At 33.3% G+C, this 21,310-nt stretch overlaps 1 protein-coding gene across 1 annotated transcript in view; it reads left to right on the top strand.

Annotated features, from left to right (window-relative positions):
• The window catches only part of LOC118181815 (S-formylglutathione hydrolase), a 66,505-nt gene extending 46,770 nt beyond the window's left edge, over positions 1-19,735 (top strand). Inside the window, exons 6-8 of the mRNA XM_035351019.2 lie at positions 596-815; positions 15,176-15,274; positions 19,607-19,735. Of these exons, the coding sequence (XP_035206910.1) occupies positions 596-815; positions 15,176-15,274; positions 19,607-19,684 (397 nt within the window). The 3' untranslated portion in view covers positions 19,685-19,735. The remainder of the gene's footprint in view (positions 1-595; positions 816-15,175; positions 15,275-19,606) is intronic.
• The last annotated feature ends 1,575 nt before the right edge of the window (positions 19,736-21,310 follow it).

The raw sequence follows: 21,310 nt of genomic DNA, 5'->3' as shown, positions 1-21,310 counted from the left end.
CAGTAAAACCATCGAAACTAGTCCTGTGAAAATTTGAAAATGTAACGCTGATTTTATTGTTTGACTTCTAAATTAATACTTGTTTGGTGTGTTATTGTACCTTAATTAGTATTACTTTCTTTGTAAAAACATATCGAAAGCTATAATAATTTTTTGTTCAAATTCTGGATAAATAGTTCTTAAAATATAATTACATTCACAATCCTTGATACGGAGTTCTGCAGATTATCATAATTTTACTGTATACCTTTTTGATTCTCAACTTTTTTGCCCCCCTTTCACCATTGCTAGAAGATTATTTCATAATGTTTTATAAATTGAACAAAAAGGTATATAAAATGTTGCTAAATATAAAAACTTCATAAAAGTAGCTTGTTAATATTCATAAACTAAAACTAAATTCTCAACAGCTAAATAAAAGGCTGATTGCATTCCACTCTGAAACTCTGAAATTGTCCCGATTCAGAACCTCAAGTATATCCAATAATTTATAACAATAAAATTTGCGACTGAAATAAAAATATTATTTGCTTGCTTAAATTAAGAAATGCACAACTAATTTTTATGATCAGTTGATGGTTTTATTCTTCTGTAGCATGGGTGGACATGGAGCTTTAATATGTGCTTTGAAAAATCCCACTAAATATACTAGTGTGTCTGCTTTTGCTCCAGTGAGTAATCCTACGGAATGTCCTTGGGGGCAGAAAATATTTACTGGGTATTTAGGGGCAAACCAAGATACTTGGTCAAAATATGATGCCACCGTATTAGCCAAAGACTATAATGGACCGGAAATTACCATACTCATTGACCAGGTAATTTTTTAAACTACTTTATCATTATATTTTATATTGTGAAATATGAATGGAAATATTTTCTGTTACATCTGAAAAAAGTCCTATGGAATTTGAATTAATTTTGTGTTTTTATTATATTTTTTCATACTATGATTTTCTGCACTTAAAAAAGTTATTATTTGATCTGAAGTTATTTTAAAAATAACCTTTATACATATGATATAGATTAAATTTTTATACATATATATGCGGATTTTTAATTTATCTGTTTTTTCTCATTTTTGATAGTTGCATGGGATGTATATATGTGTATGATATAATAAAAGCAAGGAAAAGACAGAGCACTGTTGATGTATAGTTATCCTATATTGAAAAGGAAACATTTTGATTGTGTCGTAAGCTAATGTGTTGACTTCGTAAATAAAACTTGGCAGTCGAGGAAATTTTAATTCCATTTTTATTTCCAATTTACAGCCACAGATCACTTGGCATCCTAATCGTGCCTGTTCAAGAACATTTACATTATTGATATTATAGCAATAGGAAGCAGTGTAGCGATATTGCGTCCAAGCAGAGCAGAGACAGAAGCTAAACTGTGTAGTTATGAAAGATGGAAGCACACAAAGAAGAAAGTTTTGGTTTATAATGGTAGTTTCAGTTCCCAATTATTATGCCATCAGAGCTGTGCGGGCTATAGAATGATCTAGAAATGACGCAATCCAAAGAACTTATTGCAATTTTTAGAATAGAGAGGGAGAATTAATGTTTTACAGTTCGTTTAAATTATAATTTTGATTCACATATTTCTTATCTTATATATTCCCCCCCCTTCAAAGAGAAAAAGTCGTGGTGACAGAAAAGCCTTTTTAGAAGAAAGCATTACAAGGGAAATGTAATAGTGAAAAAAATCGTAAAATTTGATATAAATATTTTTTTTAAAAACAAAATCTTGTAGGTATCATTTTAACAATAAATAATAAATTCAAGTTGAAAATTCTATTGAAATTTTAGTCTTCAACTGTAAAAACACTGGAATTAAGGAATGTCCTAAGTTTTTCAAGAAAGTTCACAGTTCTGTAAAATCTTTGCTTAATTAATTTCATTAACATTAATCATAATCAATATTTTGCAGTCCTTACCTTGAAAGTCTTTCATAAAAATTGTTTTTGCCAATATAAAAGCAAAATTTTCTTTTACAGATACATGAAATTTTAATTGATTATTTAAACCAAAATTTTCTTTTACAGTTACATGAAATTTTAATTGATTATTTATGATGTAATCTACATTTTCTTAATTGTAAAGCAATGCAAAATAGAATTTAGAACTTAATACATAGTAAGTAAAAAATTCAGTGCATTAACAAAATAAACTTTGATAAAAATGGGCAAATCGTCTACAATGCAAATCAGCGTGACAACTTGCTGATGGCTGTGGGATGCTTAATTACAATTACACAGAGAAAACTCCATTGCTTAATAAAGGTAACTGGCCTCTAGTATTGTATAGTTATCATAGTTTATAACTATAAAAAATCTTCAAACTAGTTAATTGAAATGGAAAAAATATACAAATATGCAAAATTAAAGATATATTAAATTCTACACTGCTCTACAATAATAATATGAACCATATAATTTTGTGAATGTAAAATAAAGCAATACCTAGGTAAGTTGAAAAATAAGTTTCCCCTGTCGACTGTGGTCAGAGTTGTGTATGAAAGTCAAAAAATAGAATGAGACATTAAAGATATGACATTCCTTTATTTTATTATTCTCGTACGAGTACCTTGAGACATTTGTCATATCGCTTGATAAGCTTCAAAAAGTCCTCCAAGAAAAATTCACTCTTTGCATATGGAAGAAGCATTGAACGGCTATGGGCGAAAGGCGACACAGCAGGAAAACGCGCAAGTCACCGATACACCATTGGGTAGAGGTCGCTGCAAATCAAGCAGATGGCGCTGTTGCAGTGCCTGCGCAAAGCGGAGACCAGCCTCTATTGCGAAAGGTGGTTCTAATTCTAAATGAAGTGAAATACTTCAACAATCTACAAAAATAATCATTTTATTTACAAAGCAACTTTCGTTGCATCGAAGGTTCACTGCTAACTAACTACGTCGCAAACTAAAAACTAACATTCCTTTTCAGAAGCGAAGCGCCCTCTAACGGCGATACATAAATCATTTGGGGGATTTTTCCACACTCCCCACCTGATAATTTTTGCAAAAATTATCACTATTTCAGCATACAAATAATAAAATATAAGAAAGCAACTTACATATCAAATACATTCAACTGATGTAAATATAAACTGCAAAAGGAAATTCTATAAAATAAACAAATATAGTTAACTGCATCAACTCAAATGTTACTCAATACGTAAATATTAATTCAAATTACAAACAGTAAATTATTAGTAATAAATTACTAATTATCTAAAATTAATGTTAGTGAATATGAAATACAAGAAGTAAAATTAAAAGGTTACAAATTTAGTTCATTTTCAGTCTGATAGTTCAAGGGGGTATAACAATTGCACAGGTCTCTTAAGGTCCTCTTTTTTAGTTTTTACCACACATGATCGTACAAGACCATCACGTCCTTTGAAGACTTGAATTACTCGACCTAAATCCCAGAGGAACTTAGATTTAGTTGTTCCTTCAAGTAAAACTATATCACCAATTTTAAGATTTTTCTTGGGTTCTGGTGTACCGAAGAAGTGAGCATTTCTTAACTCAAGAAGATACTGATTTTTCCATTTTTTCCAGAACTGTTTTATAAGTGTTGTCTGATATTCTTTTCGTTTTATTAGACTCTTTCTTGTTGGAGAGTTATTCAGGATCTCAGCAAAGTTGTAGGGATATTCATCCTTATGTCCGATGAATAGAAAATCAGCCGGTGCAAGCGGTTCAGGTTCATGTAAATCGTTGTAAACGTAGGTCAAAGGACGTCTATTCACAATATTTTCGACCTCTGTCAACACAGTCATAAATTCTTCAAAATTCAGTTGAGCTCTGCCTAATATCTTTTTCAACGGTTCCTTTATGGTTTTCATAAGGCGTTCATAAAAAGCTCCCCACCATGGAGCAAGCTCGACGATAAATTTCCAAGTCAAGCCTTCATTTGCTAGAAAATTTTGAAAGTCTGTACCTTTAATTATGCTGTAAAAATACTGTAAATCTTTGGCAGCATATTTGAAAGTTTTCGCGTTATCTGAATAAAAGGTGCGACAGTTTCCTCTTCTCGAAATGAAACGTCTGAGAGCCAAAATGAATTTGTTTGCAGACATATTGGAAATGAGTTCTAGATGTAACGCTCGTGTAATAGCGCACATAAACAATATGATGTATGATTTCTGAATGTCGTTTCCAGACCTGATGTAAACTGGACCTGTGAAATCCACGCCTGTAACATAGAAAGGTGGAGTTTCAACAATTCGATCTTTAGGTAACTGAGCTGTCATTTGTTTCGCTGGTTTTACTGCATATTTCCGACAAATTAAACAGTTCCCTAAGACTTTCTTTACCAACTGACGGCCTTTAGGAATCCAAAATTTCTGTCTTAGTTTGGCTAACGTTTCTGCAACTCCCGCATGCAGAACGTTATTATGTTCCCTTTTTACAATTAATTCAGTAAATTTGGAATCTTTAGGAAGAAGAACTGGATGCTTCTCGTCAACTGTATATTCGGTTTCTTCTAATCTTCCCTTAATTCGAAGAATTTTGTTTCCATCAAGAAACGGTGCCAAGCTGAATATATCAGAGCTTGGAGAAATTGACTTGTTAGATTGAAGGGCCTTAATTTCAGATGTGAAGAAATCCATCTGGGCTTTATGAACACAAAAAATTTCAGTGTCCTGAATTTCAAAAGCACTTAGTGTTCCACTATTAGCAGGCAGTTTTCTTGCCTTAGCAACGAAACGTCTAACCCATGCCATAATTCTGAGATATTTCAGCACATTACTGAATTTTGTTATATCCAATAGTTGATCATCTCTTTTCACAACAACGTCATAAACAGATATCTTACTACGGAATTCTAGTTGCTTATCGTTTCCCACGTCAAACTTCGGTTGAACTGGCCAGTCTATACGTTTGTTTTGCAACCATTCTGGTCCAAACCACCAAAGTGAACAATTTCTTAAATTAGCAACAGTAGTTCCTCGTGATATGATGTCGGAGGGGTTATCTTTCCCACGGCAATAATGCCAATTATTGCTTTCAGTTAGTTTCTGAATTTCATAAACTCTGTTTTTGATGAAAGATTTAAATCTTTCGGGAGATCCCTGAATCCAAAAATACGTTATTTGAGAATCAGTCCAGTGGAAGGGGATTACTTCGTATTTTGAAGATTTTGCTATTTTATCACTCAATCTAGCGGATAAAAGCGCACCCAAAAGCTCCAATCTAGGAAGTGTAAGGGATTTCAGCGGTGCAACTCTACTCTTGGAAGCAACAAAAACTGTTTGAAAAGTTCCATTGTTCAAAACTATTCTCAGATATACCACACATCCATAAGCTTTCAAACTAGCATCAGAAAAGCTATGGAGTTCTATTTGTTTCACATCTGCATCTAATATTCCTTCTAAATAGTAGCGGGGAATTCTGAGGTGGTTCAGTTCTTCAATTTCTTCGTACCAGGCTTTCCATTTATAACTAAGATCAGGAAGTTCATCGTCCCAATCAATTTTGGCAGACCAGATTTCCTGAATCAGACACTTTATTCTTATAGTGAAAGGGCCATAAAATCCGACAGGATCAAAAATACGGCCTGCGGTTTGCAATAGAAAACGTTTTGAGTTGATTGACGAGGAAATGAAATTTGTCAAGTGCTGAGTGTCAAAATAAAAATTATCATTATCCGTATCCCAGTTAATTCCTAACACTTTGATCGGGACAACTTCAGGAGATTCTTGCATCGAAAATTCTTTGCAATGCCAAATATCTTTGAGTTCTTTGGAATTAGTATGCCACTTATGTAGTGACATGCTAGCTTCATTAAAAATGTTCACAATTTCTAAACTTGTTTTCAGGGCTTGTTCTAAATTTTGGTGACCATCAATAATGTCATCAACATACAGGTAGTTGTTTAAGAGTTCTACTGTTTCAGGATATATTTCTGAATATTTTTTAAGGTGATGCTTAATAGTAGCAGCGAGAAGAAAGGGACTAGATTTTACTCCAAACAAAACTCAAGTAAATCTAAAGGTTTTCAAACTCTCATTGTTATCATTAGGATCATCTTTCCAAAAGAATCGTGTAACGTCCCTGTCTTCTTCATTTAACTCTATCTGTAAGAATGCTTGTGTAATGTCCGCTGTAAAGGCTATCGAATTTTGTCTAAATTTTATCAATAAATCAAAACTATCAGGATATAGGTTCGGACCAGTATATAAACAGTCATTTAGAGAGAGTGTTTTTGGTTTATGGGCTGAAGCATCATAAACTATTCTTAGTTTACTTGTTGCTCTATCATTTCTGATGACTGCTCTATGAGGTAAATAAAATAGGGTTTTATCATTTTGATTTTCTTCTTGAACTGGTTCAATAATAAGTTTTAACTCGTAATCCTTTAAAACCTCTGTGTATTGAACAAACAAAGAGTTATCAATTTTAAATTTGTTATTCAATTTATTAAATCTTTCAAGTGCTATATCCCTATTATCTTCCATTAAATGTTTTGAATTCGGTTTCCAAGGTAATTTTACTTGGTATCTGTAGTTCTTATACCTGATATCAGATTCGAAAGATTTCATAATTTCTAAATCAACAGTTTTGTCGTTTTGAGTATCACTTTCCAAACCCAAGTTTTCTAGCTTCCAAAACTGTTGTAACTGATCTGATATCAAGTTTTCATTTACAATTACTTTCATAGTTAATAATTCACTATGATCATTATTTACTTTACCCTGCAAACACCACCCAAATAAAGATTCTGTGGCTACTACATTTCTTGAAATTCTTTTAATTTTACCAGTAGTTATAGAATAGTAGAAATCTACCCCTATGAGAATATCAATTTTGTCACTTTTTCTACAACAATCTGCTAATTGTAGATTTTGTAAAATTTTATTTTTCTTAGCAAAGTTCAGATCTGGAGGAGAGATAACAGTATTGGATATATTTTCGGTTTCAAGAAGCTCAATATATATATTAAGATTAGGATCGTTTACATTTTCTAGTTTTGCTCTAACAACATTAAAGGTTTTTTCTAACGCACTTTTATCACCAAAGGAATAAACAGAAAGTGATTCTTTTCTAACAATCGGAAGTTCCATTTTAGTAGATACATCTTTAGTTATGAAAGATCTCATTGAGCCATTATCAAAAAGAATTCTGACATTTTCAGATTTATCATTATTTCGGATCAATGCAGAAGCCGTTTGTAATAATATTTTATTAGATCTATTTTCATCGGAATTATATGACGAAACAGCGGAAATAACGCTCGAATGCGACGTTTTCTTTTCAGGTTTTTCATTATCTTTTTTCTGATGGAATGAATAACAAATGGCTTTCGAGTGTTTATTAAAGCAGAAGGCACAGTTTATTTTTTGTTTACAATTTTGGATCCGGTGAAATCGACCCAAACATAAAAAACACCGCGATTCACTTTTTAAGATCTCCTTTTTCTTTTCTACACTTAAAATTTCGCAATCCGCAGATTTATGATTTGTGTTCCCGCAGAACAGACACTGCGATTCGGATGACGCCGCTAATAACTCAACTGTAGACGGCTTGCTCGTTATGGCTGGAGAATGTTTATGTTTGAAGGGCAAATGCTTTTCCAATCGCGAATATTTTTCTCTAGAATTATAATTAACAGAAGCCGCGCGTTCTCTACTGAATACTTCGTTCCTCAAAAAGGCTAACAAACCTTTTAAATCCCAATTTTCGTCTTTAATTTTTCGGCTATAATCAAGAACGAATTCATTAGGAAATAATTTCAAAATTAAAGGCGTTAAGAGATTTCCGTAGGTATCAGAGTCTATTTTTAATGCTTCAAGATTTCTTATCTGTACTTCGGCGTGATGTAAAAGTTTTCTTAATCCGTTTATATCATTAGGATTTCTAACAGGTGAAGTACTTAAGAGTTGTCCTAAATGCGAATTAATTAAGATGTTCTTTTGACCAAATCTGGAACGTAACAGTTCAAGAGCAGCTTCGTAATTATTTTCGATGAGAGCGAAACCAGAAATAGCTTTGGCGGCTGAGCCACCAAGAAAGCTTTTTAAGTAAATTAATTTTTCTATTTTTGATAAATTCGGATTTTTATCAATCGCATTTTCGAACTGACCTATGAATTCTAACCAATCCGAAGAATGACCATAAAATTTAGAGATCGTTAATTTTGGAAGACGAGTGAATTTGTTACTTTCGTTTTGGGATTCTGTAACGGTTTCATTAGAAATGTCTCTATTTGCATTGTCCGAATTTTCCAACTTATTCAACTCTTTCAACTTTTTCTTTCCTCTAAACTGCCACACTTGAATTTTCTCTTCATATTCTAAAGCGGATGAGATTTCAAGTTCAAATTCGTCTTCTTCGACTTTTAATTCTCGTTCTATTTCAGCGTCTAAATTGCTCAAGGATTTTGATTTTTCGTTTAACTGGTCTAAAATTTCTTCCAATACATTTACATTTATACTACTATCATCTTTATTCAGTTCGGTTTCAATTTTCTTTAATATCTTGGACACTCCGGTCCTCAATACCTTTCGTTTCGATTTCAGTTTAGCAATAAGATCTTCCATATTATATAAAAATAGAAAATACAGGCTTACCTTGGCTGTCTTCGCATAAAATGATATCCAAAATTAAAAAACACAAACTTCTAAATTGGCCAAAGGTTCTCGGCACCGATGCGCCATATTGCGAAAGGTGGTTCTAATTCTAAATGAAGTGAAATACTTCAACAATCTACAAAAATAATCATTTTATTTACAAAGCAACTTTCGTTGCATCGAAGGTTCACTGCTAACTAACTACATCGCAAACTAAAAACTAACATTCCTTTTCAGAAGCGAAGCGCCCTCTAACGGCGATACATAAATCATTTGGGGGATTTTTCCACAGCCTCTCATTTGAGCCCCGGTAGGTATGGAGAGAAGGTGCGTTTTGAATTCGTGGTCAAAGGAGGAAGTGAGAGCGGTTATTCGCTATGAATGGGCACGTGGAGTATCAGGAACAGAAATTCATAACCGCCTCGTGGAAGTCTATGGGCCAGGTGTGATGTCGAAGCAAATGGTGCGGAGATGGTGTCGCACATTCAGTGATGGACGTCGGCAAGTGGAGGACATACCGAGAGCTGGACGGATGCGCACAGCCACTACAGATGCAAATGTCAGGAAGGTGGATGACATGATTAGAGCGAACCGGCGTATCACCATCGATGAAGTAGCGGAAGAACTTGGAATCTCACACGAGCGAGCTCAAAACATCATCCACGACATTCTTCGATACAGAAAAGTGTTAGCACGATGGGTGCCCTGACAATTGACCTCGACACACAAGGAACAATGCATGGGGGTCAGCCTGTAATATCTCATGCGTTACCATGAAGATGGCAATGACTTTCTGTTTCAGATTGTGACAGGGGGTGAAACGTGGGTCCACCATTTCACGTCAGAATCGAAGGCCGCATCTATGGAGTGGAAACATCCGTCATCATCTGTCCGAAAGAAGTTTAAGACAACTCCCTCTGCAGGTAAAGTGCTCCTCACAGTTTTCTGGGATGCCCAAGGAGTTTTGTTGCTGGACTTTTTGAAGGTTGGAACCATCAATGCTAGGCGCTACTGTGACACCCTGTCGAAATTGAAAGAGGCGATTCGGAAAAAGCGGCCTGGCATTCTGCTGTTGGATGACAATGCCAGACCACATTCGGCGACGGCAACGCAAAACCATATTGCAACTCTTGGTTGAGAGCGCCTACACCATCCGCCATACAGTCCTGATCTCGCACCAAGCGACTTCCATCTGTTTCTGGCTTTGAAGAAAAATCTCGGGGGAAGGCGCTTTGGAAGTAATACTGAAGTGAAACAAGCCGTTCAACGCTTCTTCCATATGCAAAGCCCTGATTTTTTCCTGGAGGGCTTTTTGAAGCTTATCAAGCGATACAACTCTGACCACAGTCGACAGGGGAAACTTATTTTTCAACTTACCCTCGTAAATTTCATAATCATATCTATTTAAGGAAGGCTTTTAAAACTTTTTCAAGTATAAAAATTTCAAGCACATCCATTAACATTACAAAATCGCAAAAATTTCAAAATTTTATAATGTAATTAAATTTTTATTTGAAATAATGCAGTACTATTATAGAAATATCTAATTAACTTATTTCACACAAACTGGAAGACCCCACAGCTTTCTCCTAATACACACTTCCAGCTATTTGGGCAGTTACTTGGAAAGGCCTCCATTCCTTTTATAAGGTAACTGGCCTTTGTGAACTGCATTGTAATACTCCATTATATTTAAAAAATATATAAATTATTATATTCAAAAAAAATAGAAGTGGAAGCCTTCAAAGTTTATCTAAACGTATTACAATCCGTGCATTTTTTAATCAGTTAACATAATTCTATACTACTACTCAAAAACGCTATTTGTTTATCATATTTTATACTACTTTTTTCATAATTATTTCATGCACTTAAAAATTCTCATCAACAATTCAACATTTCCAACATAAATTCAACACCTCGATACCTTGAAATCCTTCCCTATGAATAATTTAAATAGCTTAAAATTCGGTATTTAATTTGCTCATACATACTTATGAAAAATTAATGAACAAGAATTTCGCAAAACAGCATAATCTATTTGCAGAAATTTTAACCAAAATTGAAATGAAAAGTATAGAATACACAGCATATTAAATAATTTTGTTCCTGAATTAAATTCACACAAGTGCAACAATTTTTGAGCTGTCGATTGATGAAGTACTAGCAGAAGCACAAATAATTTTCTGTCGCGCATATTTGCAAACACAAACTCATATCGACCTTGAACCAACTGTAATGCGGAATTCCTAAATGGGAATTCACTGATGATTTAAAGCACTTTTTTTTTTTCTAAATATTGTAGAGATCAGCGAAGCAAATTCAATGTTCCTTTTCACTAGGCATTCGAACTTCTCAACTTATCGAGAGATTACTTTCAATCTGTAAACACCATGCTTGCTTATTTTTTTGGAGCACTTGCAAAACACCACAGCAGAAGAATGATCAGTTATTTTTTAAACACTGAAAAAACAAATTTGATGATTCACTTCTTTCACATTATCTTGGATTTATAACAAAACGATCATTTGAAGAGCTGAACTAAATTTTCCATTGAGGTCTCAGGCCACTGGTAACGATCCTGTCCAACTAATTGATATAATAAAAGCAAGGAAAAGACAGAGCACTGTTGATGCTTAGTTATCCTATACTGAACAGGAAGCATTCTGATTGCACCGTAAGCTAATGTGTTGACTTTGTAAATAAAACTTGGCAGTCAAGGCAATTTTAATTCCATTTTTATTTCCAATTGACAGCCACAGATCACTTGGCATCCTAATCGTGCCTGTTCAAAAACATTTACATTATTGATATTATTGCAAAAGGAAGTAGCTTAGCGATATTGCATCCAAGCAAAGCAGGGACAGAAGCTGAAGTGCGTAGTTATGAAAGATGGAAGCACGCGAAGAGGAAAGTTTTGGTTTACAATTGTAGTTTCAGTTCCCAATTATTACATCATCAGAGCTGTGTAGGCCATAGAATGATCTAGAAATGACGCAAAGTTATTGCGATTTTTAGAATAGAGAGGGAGAATTAATGTTTTACAGTTAATTTAAATTATAATTTTGATTAACATATTTTTTTATCTTACATGTATATATTTATTTTTTGTTTCTTCATCTTTTTGTAATATATGCATCTATATTTTTATGTTAAATACATATTTATTCATTGTTTTAAAACTTCCACATATAAACTCTGAAGGGACGCAGGGATTGACAGTATGATTATCAGTATGTTAAGGCATCAGTATGACTTGGCAGGTTAAGGCATGACTTGGCACTTCATCTGTGGGAGATGAAAGAAACATAAAGACTTAGTAAGAACTCATTACAGAAATCAGTGTAAAGTTCTTTTTTGAGTGAAGCTTAGCATACAATTGTTAGACACAAAATACAGTTTCAAAAAAGGTGTTCAGAATTTTGACCATTCACAATGATGTATATTTGGTACAGATAACCTAATGGATTGCCAGTCATTTTCATAGATATGTAAAGGTTTCACAGATATTAGCAGCAGTGATGGAAGTTTGTGCCAGTTTCATGTCAAAAGCAATGACCCTTTCATACACAATGGCCTTGAAGCTCTCTCACATGAAGAAATCGGTGACTGAAGTCAGGTGAACATGGGAGTTATACAACTGGTTTGCGCTTCCCAATTCATTGATTTCCAAATTTATTATTCATATGTTCTTCCTTAATACTGGTGTAATAAGATGAAGCCTTCTATGATGGAACTACAGTTAAAAGCACACAGCCATGGGAACATCTTTTGGGAAATCAGGCAGAATTTACATTAGAAAAATTCAATATTTCCAAACTTTAAGCTTTGGTGATAATAGCTATGAGTTGGTTAAACTGTTATCTATAACTACTCTATACTTTAATGCAAAGTAATGTTATACAGCATGTTATCAAATAGGGTGTGGGCTTTTCTAGGCCAGTCCATGCATATTGTGGAGATCGGAAACACCTTCACGGGAAAAGGACGAATGGAAATGAAGCCTGAGAAGATCAGGTCACCTGCACTTTGATGCAGAAACCACTGTGCAAATATGATACTTTGCAGATGATCTTCCATCTGCAGTGACTAAAATCATTGTGAATGAAATTAATATAAAGCCCCATTCACTTGCTTGAAATGCTTATATCTCAGGGACAACCACACACATCCTTGTGCTTGGATTACTGTGCACAGAATATAATACTTTTCTTCTGTGGTGGGAATTATGGGAGATCAATAGCCACCTGCTATTCTGCATCCTAATTTTAAGGAATCCATGTTCATACAGGTTCTGGTGCATATGCATGTCACCAACTCGCCAATCATGAAACAATGCATATTTTCCATATGATGCCAAAAGCTTCAGTGCCCCATGTGGCAACCTAGAGTACTAACATATGGCATTTCTGGTCTTGCTGTTTTATGCAAGTATCGTTCATGTTGATGTTCTCTACATCCTCTCAATGTATGTATGTGGAGTTTTGAGACACTTCATGCATATTTAACTGCTTATAGTATTATCATAGCTTGTATTTCAACTTAACTCAGTTGCGCATGTGTAAAACACAGTGAAAGAATTAGTTTAAAATTCAATTAAGGGAAAAATTTAAAACCAGATATTTTTATGAAGAGCATATTTGTTTATTTTCCAATCATTTATTTTGGATTTGGTTCCTAACAAGTCTAAATTGACTGACTGGTCTGTAAATAATTCTGTTTCATCAAATTGACAGCTGAAAATCGAAGTGCAATCTGGATCTATTTCCTTTTCCTTTGGGAGATATATAACCTGTTCAGAAAACTGACTGGGATATATGTCTATAAATATGGAATAGCTAAATATTAGTATTTTTATTTGTTGCGATAGCAATATTATGCTTGTTTCATTTGGACAATTTATTGCATTAATCAGTGAAAACATTTACTTTTAAAAATAGTAGAAATAGGCATCACTTTTTTTAACATGCAGTAGCTATGCACATAAAAGAATACAAATATAGGTTATGAGAATAGGATAATGGACACAAAATTAGGCAACAGCATGAAAATTGTTCTTTGTACACCAATATGTAAAATGATATAAAATGAGGTTTATTCATCCTATTGGGATAAGAAAAGCAGTGGTTAGGACATGCATATTCAATTAGGCCTGAAAGTGTTATGAGCACAAAAGTTACTTTTAACCATCTGACCAGCAGACGATTGTGTTTAGGAAGCCCAAATTTACCAAAGCTGCCATGAGAGAAAGGTATTATCTTGGTTTTTATTTCGAAATGCCCTTGGTATTTTATACTTTGATTTATGTACTTAAATGTATTGCCTTAATTTCTTGGACATATTTCAAAATGCACACATACACACACATGTATAAATATATATATATATATATATATATATATACATATACATGTGTGTGTATGTGCAAAATATAACAAAATACTATGGCTGGTTTAAGAAATAATTAGCAACCTCAAAATTAACTACTCTAGACTTCATGTTCTCCCCTCCTAAATTCATCTGTTCTCCCAAAGAGATCTTTCCATGTTACATAACAACCTAAAATCAATCAATAGTAGCTTAGATATACTTGTGCATGTACTTGGTATAACTACTGCTTTGCAAAACAACTACGTTATTCCTTTTCTTAGCTTCCACCATGCCAGCACCTAAGCTGCTTTGCTTCTCAGTCTAAGATGCCTACATCTTACTTTTAAAACTGGTGTAAATAAAATATATCGTATTTAACTATGATTGGATAAATATCTACCATGGTGTTTTGATAAGCGGGAAAATAGAGATTGGGATACTTTAAGCTCAGTTGTGTTGACTGTGTCATCATACCTTTATCCTCAGCCATGACGAATATCAAAAACTGCTAAAAGTACTACATTCCTCCTACGCAATTACGTAAAATACGACATATATATGTTTCTAAAATGTTACAAAAAATATTCTAGGCTGTATGTATCATAGCTTGCTGGTCAGACGCTTAAAGTAATTTTGCTAATTAATGGATATAGAATTTTTGTTGTACATAAAATACTTTGATGCATTTTTTCAAGAGTTCTTTATCTCATCAAAAAATTTCTCGACTTTTTATTTCCATTTTTTGCTCTTGTACTCAGTGTTATCATTATTATAATTTTAGCATGTGATTGTATATCAAATATGTAATAGTTTTGCAATCTTGATTACTAATAATAATAATAATGATAATAATACCTTCTAAGATTTTAAAGAAATACTTTGCAATATTCTTAAAGTACGAGTATGTTTTGATTAGTTGTTTATGAGCAAACAATTTGAATTTAATTTAAAAACTTACATGGAGATATGTAAACAAGTCTCAGAAAGACAAGACCTGTAATTCGTAGAATTTACAAATCTTCAGAATCCTTGGTTCAAAGTCTGCAGATTACTGAAATTCTGTTGTAGTATGTAACTGAGTGTAAATTAGATACATATTTTTTGTTCTCTGACTTGATGTGTATTTAATTATGAACAATTATGTATTCATAACAAAATTTGAAAACTATATATGCATTTATTTAGTATTATATATACTAAAATTATTATCTGTTATGCAATAGGGTACCGAGGATTGTTATTTGAAAGAGCAGCTGCTTCCTGAGCACTTCGTTAATGCTTGTAAAGGAACCAAAATTACAGCGAAACTAAGAATGCAAGAAGTATGACCTAATTTTATATATGTTTTTAATGTTTATGTGGATTACAAATTTTCTTCTTAGGTTATTTTATTTATTTATTCTGTTTGTGTATAATTATATGTATGTATACTTTGGGAAAATTTATTATTCCCCTCCACTTGAAGATAACAAAATAAGTAATTCAAGAAATGGCAAAATCTTTCATGGAACCACTTCTGAAAATGATTAATTCAGAATTCTCTGTTTCTTAGAATGCAAACAAACATTGGTATTGATAATTATAATAATATTTTAAAACTGATAAATATAATGATAAGAATGCCATTTCTTAATACTATTAAAAAATAAAATATTTATCAAGGCGAGGTTCTTTTTCACCTGAAAAATCCTGAAATATCATACAAGTTTGGAGAAAGATCATGAAAATATGTTTTTCAAAAGATCAGGGGTAGTCAAAACTTTTTTCAAAAAGTCGGAAAAATATACAAATCAATCATGCCACAAGTAAAACTATCTGACTTCTTTGCAACAATCATCATAAAACATTCAGAGGTGATCAAGTTTGTGAACAAAGCAACAGGTGCAAAGTGTGACATTTCATGATTGATTGAAACCCCAGGACATGGCATTTATATTGCAGGTATGCCCATGGTATTTGCAGCCATGAAATGGCAAACATAGTGGATTCGATTATTAAGTGGAAAGATACCTGTGTATAGGCTCTTTTTTTTTTTTTTTTTTTTTTTTTTTTTTTTTTTAAGTGAAATTGGCTTATTTTCATGAGAATACCACAAAAACTCCCATGTATTTTTGCTGGGGTTTGAAATACTGAATATCCAGTGTTCTAAAAATTTGCTTTTCGACGGGCTGTAAACATAATGTGTCTGTAAATATGTTGTGTGATAAAGTGTAGTTCTGACCAGTGGCAGGTTTGTCAAATGGCAGTGATAATTGCATAGTAATGCGATACAGAGCACATATTTGGTCACTAACAAGCAGCATTCTGGAATATATGTTATATGATTATCCAAATGGCTTGTAATTCTCATATTGTTGTATAAACATTAATGACAAAAATGAGTTGTTTTTCCTGTCACACCAATAAAAATCCTTCACAGCATTGCCTGAATGAATATTATGACTTGCGAGACAGGAGATAAAATGGAACACAAAGTCCTCAAATTTGCAGACTTGTGTACATTAAATAACCTACTTATTGGTGATATAATGGCTTAAACCTCACTGATAGGGTAGTTTACCAATCTGGTAACTGAAATAGTGCAGACATGTGTGCCACTTCATATGCCTTGTCCTGAGGGTTGCAGGTAATTGTGAAATGCTGTACTTTGTGTCTGTTATTTTTCCTGCATACTTGATAACACACCCCTGAAAAATCTTTGTTGATTTTTGTTGGAAGTTCAATAGCTTTTCGTATCAGATTAAAAATAGTAATGTATGAAAAAAGTACCTCTCTTGAAAACAAAACAAATGAAGAGTTTACTGTAATTTTTTTTTTCTCAAATCTGAAACAATTTTATCTTTCCATAATTTTCATGTGTTAAGTATTTGTTTTTCATTTTTCTTTAGAAATATAGCTATTCTATCAGCTACCCGATGGTATAGTAGTTAGGGAAGCCTGACGGCAATACCAAAAGGCCCAGGCTTGAATCCCGAAGAAGACATGTCTGTCCCTTCATAGGAGGTAGTGGTGGCTGTCAATTAGGTGCCTCCGCAATAAAATGGCACTCCTAATGACTATTCTATCATATGCCTTAGGAGTGGAAAATATCAGCCATTATCAGGCTTCCCATAGGAAAAAATAGCTTGTCATAGCCAAATTATGTTCTCTAGCTATACTGCTTCTGAAAGAGCAGTCAGATCCAGATCATATCAAAATTAGTTTCACCTTCTTTAAAAAATTTTAAAAAAAAAGTATTAATTCTCAACTGGAAGTTGCAAATAAACATTAATTTTTATCCAATCATTCCTGTTGCATTTTTTTAATACCTTATTTTTTGGAGATGGGAGGAGACCATGGTACAGTGTTTCAAACGTCTTTGTGCCATGCAGCCTCAGGTTGCCAACTCGTGTTTTAAATTCTCATAAACTTTGACTAATAAAATCATGCACATCATTTTATTTATTTTTATGTTATAATGAGTACTCATCTGTATTATAGGAGCTATTCAAAATGGTGTCTATTTGCTCGCAGGCATTCCTGGCATCTTTTCATAAAATCAGCGTTTACATGCAAAAGCTCTTTTTCCAACATGTTTTGAATTTCTGTTCAAATGTTATCTTTGAGTTCGTCACTAGTGTGAGGGTTATTTTGAGAGAGACTGTTCTTTAGAGTTATCCATAAAAAATAGTCACACAAGTTCAGATCTGGAAAAACATAGAGGCCATAAACCTTTAGAAATTATCCTGTTGTCAAACACCTCTCTTATAACATGCAAAGGATTATTGGCAGTGTGGGGTTTGGCAGAATCTTGTTGAAAGTATGCATATTATCTCTCAGTATTGAACAGTTGTTCAAAAAATAGTGTAAGTAGTTCTGTGCGATATCTCTCTCAATTTACCATGTCCTGAAAAAAATATGAACCCTGTTATTCACCTTGCAGTTAAGCATATCACACCCCAACCTTTTGGTCATGCAAGAGAATCTCATGAAATAGTCAGAGTTTTTGTCCTCCAATGCCTATAGTTTTGTGAACACATGTAACCATGTAAATTAAAGCAAATCTTGTATGAAGAAATTATTAAATGGGAATTGGCAATACCATTGGTGATATTCTGCAGAATCCAAGTGCAAAAATTTATGCAACTTACATCATCTTGTGGTCTTATTTCGTAAGAATATGCACACCCTGTATGCTTTCAAATGTAATAATTTAGTAACCCTGTAGGCCGAGGCTTTTGAAACACCTGTTCCCTGTGAGACACTGCATAGAGATTTTGTTGGAGTACTTTACAATGATTCTGCAATTTCATAATTTTTTCTTCAATTGAAACTCCGTTGTTTCCCCTTTATGAGTTCCATCGTTGAACAAGCCAGTTTCCCATAATTTAACAAGACAGTATTCCATAGGGAACCAGAATTTCAAGAAATTTTTCAATGAATCGTCTACATACTTCTCTGTAAGAATCTACTTTTATGTACGTATTATATGCAAAAATATTTTGTTCAAAAGTTAACTTTTGGCATTGCATTGCATGCAAAATAATAAGCATTTTAGACCATGTCTGAATTCACTTCAAGCGAAAGCCAAACTAATCCCTGTACAACTTAAAGGGGAATCTGAGACAATAGCGGTTTCAACTGGCGCTGACCTTCTACCACTCTGACCACCTATGTATTAGCTAGCATAAAGATATTTACCAGTTTGACCGCCTATGTGTTGGCTGTTACAAAGGTGTTTGAAATACACTGTATATTCTAATTTTAATCAATTTGAAGTTGGCAGACCATTTTATTTCATTCAACAGCATTTATTAGCAATGAAATCAACAATAAGATAAATTGATAATGATAAGTGAAATCTCAATAGTTTGGAATCACCAACGAATGTATCAGTGATATGAGATTTTCAAGAGGAGTCCTATTCTTGAATTGATTCTCTGCAACTAATTGTCTCTTAATTGTCCCATATTTGGTATTTTAATGCCAAGTGTTCTATATGTAAAAGAAGCAACGTGAAGAGATGTCATGCATGTACACTTTATCACTGAGCTGAAATATTCATTTATTACTAAAAAAACAGCAGAAATAAATGAAGTATCAGTTGTTGCTTGTTACTGCATTTCAAATGTGAAATAGGTATGTACCACATAATCAGCAAATTTTAAAATCTCTTAAGCCTTCATGTATAGTTGCTTAATCATCTTCCACATTAAAATGCATTTCATTGTTTGTTCTTAGCAGGCCTGTTATTCTGTTATTTTAATACTGCATGTCAAACACATTCATATGGTACATTTGGTCATCCTAAGCATCACATTGTCTAGAACTGTTATTATATCATTTTTAAATATTGCTATCAGATGGGAAATCACATCTGAATTCATCTTAAACATCTGTTAAACTTAATAATATTTTACAAATTGTAACATATAGGAAGCTTTCTGCTCAGGAGTTGTTATTTTGAGCTCCATTACTATCTTGTAATAGAATGAAGAATAATTTTTCCTAGTTCACGGTCAAAATTTCTGAAATGCATGTGTCATCTATCCATATGTCTCGGCTGAACTACTATAATCTAATATTCTTTCGTATACACCTTTATATTAATATTTATGTTAATAACAGACAAAATAAAGTTTTAAAGTGTATTTTCATATTTCTTTTTGTTACAGGGTTATGACCATAGCTTCTATTTTATATCAACATTTCTTGAAGATCATTTTGATTACCATGCAAAATATTTGCAATGAAGATCACTGGATGTAACAAAAATAAAATTCATTTTTATATATTGTGTTTAATATTGGAAAGTAATTTCTTATTAATTACATTGCAAATTTAAAGAAAAGTGTTTTGAAATAGTGAAATTAACATTTTTGTTTTAATTAAATGTTTCTGATATTGTTCGAATTTTCTTTTCCCCAAGAAACATTTTAAAATCAAATTTGTACACAATAAAATGCAAAAAAAGAATACAATATTTATTCCCTTCTTTTACTTCTTTTCTACTAAATGATACAATTTCACTAAGATTCATTATTTTAAACATATATTGCTTATATAAAAAAAAAAAAAAAAAAAAAAAAAAAAAAAAAAAAGAGGTGGTGCTTTGGAGATCATATTTAGGGACTGTACATTAATTGAAGAGTGAAATGTTTGCTTTTATGCATAACTAAAATGTCAGTTTAGAAAAGGTTGTCTGATGTTCCTAGATTAAATAATGAGCATTTATGTGTAATTTGATAAAAGTATCATTCAATACAAGGAGATCTTATTCACAGAAACATATAGAATTTGTGTTCTAGAAAACACGCCTGGCTTTTAGCATTGGCACATACGAGGGCCATCCAGGAAGTAGATTACGTTTCCGTCTGTGTCCGCTAGGGGCGGGGCTAGCGCGGCCATCTTGGGGTCAGAGCGTTGCGCAGCTCAGTCTGCATCTAGCCGTGCTAGTGAGAGGTTCGTGCTGTGCTCCGTTCAGATACTGTGACGGTTTGAAATGTCTGCGTTAATTGAAAATCCCGCGAGCTGCGAGGTGCGCTCAGTAATAAGGTTTCTGACTGCAAAAAACTGTAAACCGATAGAAATCTATCGGCAGCTTCGTGAAGTGTATGGGGACAACATTATCACTGAAGGTGGAGTGCGTCAGTGGGTCATAAGATTTCAAAATGGCCGAACCAATGTTCACGACGAAGATCGAAGTGGGAGACCCAGCATAGTGACCGCCGAACTTCTCGAAAAAGTCGATGCTAAAGTCCGTGAAAATCGAAATTTCACAATAACGGAACTTTCTTTGAGTTTTCCACAAATTTCGCGAAGTTTGTTGCACGAAATCATCAGCGAAAAGCTTGGTTACCACAAGTTTTGTGCAAGATGGATTCCAAAAATCTTGACAGAGGACCACAAAAATCAGCGAATGGCTGCAGCGTTGAACTTTTTGGACGCTTACCATAAGGATGGTGACTCTTTACTCGATCGCATCGTTACTGGTGACGAAACATGGGTGAAACATGTGAACTGTGAAACGAAATTGCAATCAATGCGTTTTGATGACGACGCACAGCTGCAAGAAGAGGTAACGAAGTGGTTGAAGGCGCAGGCGGCCGAATTTTTCGACGAAGGAATTTACAAGCTCGTACATCGCTACGATAAATGCCTTAATTTGTATGGTGACTATGTAGAAAAGTAATATTTGAGTGTGGCTTTCATCTGTATATAATAAAATTTGTTTCCTATACTTTGTTTATTTTTTTATTCCAAAACGTAATCTACTTTCTGGATAGCCCTCGTAGATAGCTTGTAGCATTATTTGCATAAATATTACATTAATTTTAAATTTAAAAAACTGAGTTAAATGAATATTTTATAATTATTAA

Source organism: Stegodyphus dumicola, chromosome 4, assembly GCF_044657685.1.
Source record: "Stegodyphus dumicola isolate Sdum_Otavi_A_Nest chromosome 4, ASM4465768v1".
Classification (NCBI taxonomy): Eukaryota; Metazoa; Arthropoda; class Arachnida; order Araneae; family Eresidae; genus Stegodyphus; species Stegodyphus dumicola.
The sequence above is the reverse complement of the archived record's forward strand: the minus strand, read 5'-3'. Positions and strand labels throughout refer to the sequence as shown.